This window comes from Anneissia japonica, unplaced genomic scaffold (genome assembly GCF_011630105.1).
Source record: "Anneissia japonica isolate Jap-2015-1 unplaced genomic scaffold, ASM1163010v1 scaffold12406_len387984_cov155, whole genome shotgun sequence".
NCBI classification, from domain to species: domain Eukaryota; kingdom Metazoa; phylum Echinodermata; class Crinoidea; order Comatulida; family Comatulidae; genus Anneissia; species Anneissia japonica.
This window is the reverse complement of record NW_022714615.1, coordinates 41,803-49,357: the sequence shown is the minus strand read 5'-3', so window position 1 is coordinate 49,357 and position 7,555 is coordinate 41,803. Positions and strand designations below refer to the sequence as shown.

The window sequence follows — 7,555 nt, the reverse complement described above, 5'->3', positions numbered from 1 at the left end:
GACATTTTGCCGACAATTTTTTTTTGTGATATCGTGATTGATCTACCTACCTACCTACCTACGGTACCTACCTATCATCATACAGCTCTATAATAAACACGCGTTCATGTATATTTTTTATTAAACATTACTAAGAAAATCATAAGCGATTGTAATAACTAATTTAAACCAATATAAAGGGCTTTTTTTAAATTGGTACAAATTGTTATAAAATTAACACAGGATAGAAGATACCAGGTGTGAATTTACTGCAAATTTAAGGAAAAATTGAAATGTACACAAAATACTTTAAAGTAATAATATTTCAAATGTTTGAAATGCACCTGAATACGACGTAAAAATATACAGTAGAGTTTAAATGCACAAGTGGAGGACACATGACATAATTAATTGGTTGGTATCTTTTATTCATTCACGTATAAAATTCAAAATATAGCAGCACAAGCTGAATTTCAGTTTGAATGCACGGTACAAATTAAGCAAATCAACAAATTAATGTTTATATACAATTCAACAAATGAGGAATAAATAAGTTAGCCATACACAAGTTGAATTTAAAAAGGCCAAATTATATGTCACAGTCATTGTGTTTGTAGCTGGAACCCACACTATTCTATTATACCACTCAGTTATACCAGGGAACAGTTAGATCACCTGTAATTTAACTTTTCCCTCGTCATACCTGTACTAAATATCAATTAACCATTAATGCTTTATCATTACTATAATTGTCACCGTGGTATTTCATAAATACCGTAAAACCTGTGTTTGAAGTTACTTCATCACGAGATGAAGCCCATCTAGAATTGAAGCCCCCTCTTTAGTTTCTAAAATTAGCCTCGAAAAAAGCCCATGGGTTTCGTTTCAAGATAGCATAGGCTTTTTTTCGAGGCAATACATACACTGTACATGAATTTCCAAAAACAAAATAAATTTAAAACAAGCTTGGTTTATACAGTAGTTTTGGTGATTTAATTCCAGTTAAATACACTCCATGATACAGATTGATGATACAATGACCTTATTTATTGTTTCATATTACGAATTCACAAAATTTACAGCATTCATTTTGAAAAAAGCCCACTCCTCCACCCCCACCCCAACAACCCATCTCTTTATACTGCAAAAGTAGCCTCGAAAAGAAGCCCATATCGAAAAAAGAAGCCCATCCAAAGTTGGCAAAAAATAGAAGCCTGGGCTTCAATTCGAGTTTTTACGGTATTAGCGAACGTAGGTCCTCAAGTAATAGTATTGCTTTAACAGTATAACTTTATCAGCTGTTTCGAATGGAGGATTTGGTCGTAGGGGTACGAGTCCACACGACCTCAAGCCCATCATTGATGGGGCGGAGGTGCGAGCATTTTGAGAATATTGACCTCTGCTATGTGCCCGGAAAGTTTAGTCTCATACCTTAAAAAATGTACAAGTACTATGTACATATCAACAATACGATAGAATGTTTCTTAAACAAAATTTGGAGGTGGAGGGGGTGCGATCGCATCGTTGCAGTCCTGCATCTGCCCCAGATTATTATCTGTAAGCTGTGCACAATATTCTATAGTAGAAGGTTTTGGACACCGAAAAATAAACAATCTAAATATGCCATTTGCCACCATCTAAGTTTGTGACTTGTGACACATCCATCTATTAACATGTTCACAAAAAATGTCGGCGAATCGTCGTGTCGGTAAACTGGCATTCGGCAAAATGTGGTGTCGGCAAAATCTCGTTTCGGCGAATGGTATTTTGGTCAATAGTCTGTAGGCCAAATGTCTGTCGGTGAATCATCTAAATATTCCACTATGTGACACATCCATCCATTAACATGTTTAAAAAAAATGTCGGTGAATTCGCTGTCGGCGAACCACCCTGTCGGCAAACTGACATTCGGCGAAATGTGGTGTAGGCAAAATCTCGTATGGGCGAATGCTATAGTCTATAGGCCAAATGTCTGTCGGTGAAACGTCAGGCCACGAAAAATAATCTTCTAAATATGCTACCTGGTGACACATCCATCCATTAACATGTTCACAAAAAATTCGGAGAATTGTCTGTCGGCAAATTGGCTGTCGCAAATTGGCTGTCGGCAAACTGGCATTCGGAGGAATGGAATTTCGGTAGATAGTCTGTAGGCCGAATGTCTGTCGGCCAAATGTCAGTCGGTGAAACGTCCGGCCACGACAAAATGTCGGTGAATTGTCTGTCGGCAAATTATCTGTCGGCAAATTGTCTGTCGGCAAATTGGCTGTCGGCGAACTGGCATTAAATAACCACATAAAATGTACAATAATCATTTCACTACCTGACAAACCCCGAACTTTATTCATGCATTAGGCCTACATAATAGTTTTAACTTGCTGTACTAAATACTCCAATATCATAAGCGCATGCTAACAACTAATTGCAGACCATTTCCGGTCACACATTACTCTCCATAACACAGCACCACCTAGCCTAGTTCCGTCACCTCTGTGTAAACAAACCCTAATACCCACTATACCCACTATAAGTCACGTGATGCGGGATACTAAAGGGGATTCCCCAAAGAGTCAACATCGATAAATAGCATGGGGTCGTAAGATTGACGTTTTTCGTGGTTGTTTTTATACAGAATAGGCTACATTAACCCATCCAGGCCCACCATTTTTTTTTTTTTTTTTTTTTTTTTTTTAGTGACATAAAAATAATTAAATATAATTTTTTTCTGTTAGAGTAATACAAATTCCTTTGATAAGAATTGAAAGATAATAAAATGTTTTTCCTAAATAAGTGGTTATATAGTGTTGTGAAATTTTTAAACATATTACAAAAATAACGATCATATTTCATATTTTTAATTACTCTAATCATTCAAGTTAATTAAAAAAGCACCAAGAAACATTTTTTTATAAAATTTTTTGATATTTTCCCGAATATTTAATGAAAATACATGCACACATTACTGCACATACGTTTTTTTTTTAATTATTGTTAATTAATTGATTAATTACTGACGATAATTAGAGAGCGCTTAAAGCGCTTATGGGACTGAATGGGGAACCTGAAAATTAAGGGAAACCTTATGGTATTTGTTTAACCACCTGAAAGATTGATTTTGTGCTGTAACTTTGTGGATTTGCTGTCTATGGTAAGCATAGTCTTAGCCAAGATCCGTCTTTTGGACGGTCTACAGTTATTTATTAGGAAGGCCACTTTTACCGTGATGGCTTGAACGGCTTGGCCTAATCAGCTCAGCCTAGCCTAAATTGGGACTGGTCTACCTTCAGCAAATTCTTTTAATTCTTCAAATCTATCGAATGTTACGTCATTATAAACTAAAGATCATATTTACGTTTGATAAAAACAACATTTATTGATTGGGATTAATGTACGTTGTTTTCGTACTATCCAATATTCGGTAGGGATTCCAGTGATGGCGCCAGGACCTGCCCGACGCCGACGGAGGGGCTAAAAAAGCCCGACGGGGGTGTGGGGGGGGGGATAGTGGAGCGAATGTCGGATATTTGATGAATCGCGGATTTTTATTACTTATTTGATAGGCGTCGAGTTACTCTATGACTTCATGTGGGCTATGCTTTTAATGTTGAAATCAGTTACCAAAACCAAAACACACAGATGATGGTGGAATAGATATGAAAGCGATTGTGGGTGGCGTTGATATTAATCTTTGGTGATTGAGAATATACATGGTTACGACGATAATGATTAGGCCTATGATAATGATAATGGGATTCCTATGGCCATGGCCCCGAGTGGGCGTGGCCTGCCAATCGGCTCAGTGCCACGCCCACAATGGCTTCCATTTTGGAAGGCCTATATCGTTTTTCTGGCTAAACTCCTGATGGTAAGTGAAAACCTGTTGACTATTTCCACATCGCTTCTCTTGGTACAGCTTGGTAGGACTGAGCACTTTGTTGCACATAGTAAATAAATTATTTTGCTGTAAAACTCATATTGAGTGACAGTATAATATCAAATTACATATATGATACAAACACAGTGATGTATGATTCTCAAAAACTACAACCATATTGTTACATCAGGAAAACTGAAGGAACTATTTGGTATACCTGGAATGATATAGTTATGGGTGCTGCCACAAACAGTGCACTGACCAGCTAGATCACGCGTAGGCCTAAGTAAGGAAACTAGCACCAAGTGACAGTATGTGACTTATAATGTAAGTCAATCGTCACGTCATCACTGCAACTCCCTATCCCCCACAGTCCACCAATGTCCTAATTTGAACCAAGGTGACGAAAAAAGCCTGGAATGAAAAATAAATTCCAGGTTAAGATTCATGGGGAAAGATTTTTGTTAGATCAGGAACAGGTGTGCAAAGTCCCCATGCCCCATTGTATGTTGCTAGATAGATTTGTAGACCACATCAACTATAAAATAGCTGACTGTTTTCTTTTTCATTTTAGAAAATGGCCGAAAGCACTGCAATTTCAAAATCTGACAACTGTCGTGATGTGTGTGTTTGCAATATATGTGCCAATGAGTATGATGAAGGAGATTACGTTCCCAAAGTGCTACCCTGTTCACACACAATATGCCTTCTCTGTGTCAATAAATTAATAGTTGGTGGCTCCTTAAGTTGTCCAGAATGTCGACAAAAACACCCTGTACCAAAGGCACCAAGTACTCTTCCAACAAACAGAATTGTATATGAAATGATGGAAGCAGTAAAAGACAATTCAATTGGAACCACAGTCAACCTCGTGTGTGACCGCTGTGTGAGACCGGAATGGAAACGCAAAGCTACAGGATGGTGTTGTACTTGTCGAGAATACATGTGCCACTTATGCGAAAGACACCATAGAGTTGAAAAAGTATCAGCAAATCACAATATTAAAATTTTTCATCAAGCTAATGCAAGTTCAGAATATTACTGTGATTACCACAAATCGGAAATACTATGCAGAGTGTGTTTATCTTGTGGGCTTCAAATACTGTGCGAAAAATGTGATGGTCATAGGCCCAATGGACACAATGTAGTCACATTCAATGAATTTGATATTGAAAGTTTGTCTGATCAGATGCGTCAACAAGCCTCCATGATCCAAGGTTTTCAAACTATTGCAGTTACAAATAAACAACGACAATCAAGTGCCTACAAAAAATATTTTGACAGTATAGAAGATTCTAAAACAAGTGTACAGTCTCACACAGAGAAAATGATCGAAGTTCTTAGAGACAAAGAGAAATATCTTTTACAACAGTTAGACAATATGAAAATAATTGGTGGAAAGGAACTTAAGAATTCTGATGGGAAATTTCACAATATTCTTGATAGCATTGAAGAAGTCATGTCTGTAGGATTCCATCCAGTAGAAATGATCAGAGCTCATAAGCAATATGAGCTTTTCATACAGGATTTTCCGAAAACGCATAATGTAACACCATCTAGACCTTCTTACAACTTTTTGGAATTTGTACCTGGTAATGTTCATGAGTTTCAGAACAGCTTACAAAACTTTGGCAGTTTTCAGAAAGATTGTGTTGCACCAGAAAACACTGAAGTTCGTATAAAAACGGGAGTGCTACATTCTAGATCACAATGTCGGGTTAATTTGAGGAGGATGGACAAAACAGCTGCAAGTAACATCAACAATGTGTCAGTGTTAAAGGCACAAGTCTTGCATAACAAAAACCTCCTTAAAGATACTGTGATTTCAAATTTAGGAGGGGGAAGGTTTTCGGTATCATATACTCCTCATAATCTTTCAAACCATCAAATAAAGGTATGGGCATTTGATAACCTGGTTTGTGATGAAGTTATTCCCATTGTAGAAATATCAGTGAAAAATTTGGTACCCTCCATAAACCTGGCCAATGAATTCAATGTTACTATTGAACAGCGGTGCTTCAATAACATTTTTGGAGATAATGGGGAGGGAAGATTTAATCCATGGCCTGAATTTGAGGTTGTATGTAGGAACCAAGATGAGTCAAAATTGGAAACAAAAAAGCTAGAGTCTTTCATTGATACAGAAATATTTACATGTATTCCAAACAAGGTGGGAGTTGTTTCAGTTAATGTTTATCATGAAGCCAAACCATTACCTCTATGCCAGAAAGAAATGCTTGTATTTCAGAAAAGTATTGAGGTTGGTGAGAATTTGTGTTGTCAAGATTTCGCTGTATTACCAACTGGGGAGTTTGCGGTTGTCTGCTTTTCAGCACACACTTCTGGTCAACTCTGTTTATTAAAGTATGACGAAAATGGCAGTTTTATTAAAAGATGTGCAATGAGCAGACAACCAAAAGAAGTTACAAAGATATCGATGACCTGTGATTTTGAATCTAATTTGTATGTACTTTTTTGTGACAAAAATAATAATTGCTCTATTGATGTGTACAGTAAGAATTTACAATTCAAAGAAAATAATCCATACCAATCACATGTAGATGAATATGAAGATCTTCACTTGTGTTTCTTGAAGCTGAACTTAAAACATGAGATGATATTAAGTGATGCCGATAGTGCTTGCTTTTGGGTTTTGGGTAAAGAAGGAACTCTTCAAAAGAAAGTAACTCCTCATGGAGCAAAGCAGGAAGACATAAATGTCGGACACTTTTGTATGGACAAAGAAAATAAAATTGTTTTCTGTGATCGTCAGCAGGGAAAGGTGCATTACATTGATGAAGAAGGAAACATTGTTTGGACAATTCATCGGCTACAAGCTCCAAGTTTGGTAGCAGTAAATGATGACTCAGTTGCTATCTTTATTCAAGATCATATTTTGATAATTAAAAAAGATTCATTAGAAATAAAATTAAAGATACCATGTAAATTTAATATCTTTCAAATGTCACTATGCAAGAATGATGGTCTAATGATTAGTGATAGAGATATGAATTGCATTATGAAAGTTAATTAAGGAACTATAAACACTGAGGAAATAATACAATTACATGGTACTATGTACCATGTAAAATGCATGAAGCTTTTATTGGTAAACAACACAAATGTTTTCGGGCATTCATCAGGTCGCTCTTTATTACAGCCTGATGAAGTGCGAAAATGTGTGTTATATAGGCCTACAATAAAAAGTTATAGAAACTACACTTTTATTTCATGTTTTATGTACATCTATAATATAATCAGCACTTAGTAAAATATTATACATATATAATACATATACATACATTATATATATATAATTAAATATATATATATATATTATAATTAAATATTATATATATTAAATATTATAATTATTTTATTATTATATAATAACAATAGTAATTATTATAATAATTAATATTATAATTATTATTATATTATTTTATAATAATAATAATAATAATTATTAATTATTATTATTAAATATATATAATTCAATGTGCTTTGAAGCGGCAAAGAGTGCTCAATTGCAAGTTGTTGCAAGAGCAAAATATTTGAAACACCATCTACTACACGGTGTTTCACGCTTTATGCGATTCTCAGGTAGACTGAGTATAGCTCTGTACTACACATATATAGCTTTCAATCATCAGGTGGTAGGTAGATTTTCCTATTGTTATAGTGGTGGCATTTGGATATTAG

General features: G+C 35.5%; 1 protein-coding gene across 1 annotated transcript; it reads left to right on the top strand.

Annotated features, from left to right (window-relative positions):
- Window positions 1-2,585: 2,585 nt before the first annotated feature.
- Window positions 2,586-7,112, top strand: LOC117109070. Its single transcript, XM_033251313.1, has 3 exons — window positions 2,586-2,626; window positions 3,037-3,127; window positions 4,428-7,112. Exons 2-3 carry the CDS (start codon window positions 3,125-3,127, stop codon window positions 6,885-6,887), a joined length of 2,463 nt encoding a protein of 820 aa, XP_033107204.1. The 5' UTR covers window positions 2,586-2,626; window positions 3,037-3,124; the 3' UTR covers window positions 6,888-7,112.
- Window positions 7,113-7,555: the final 443 nt, after the last annotated feature.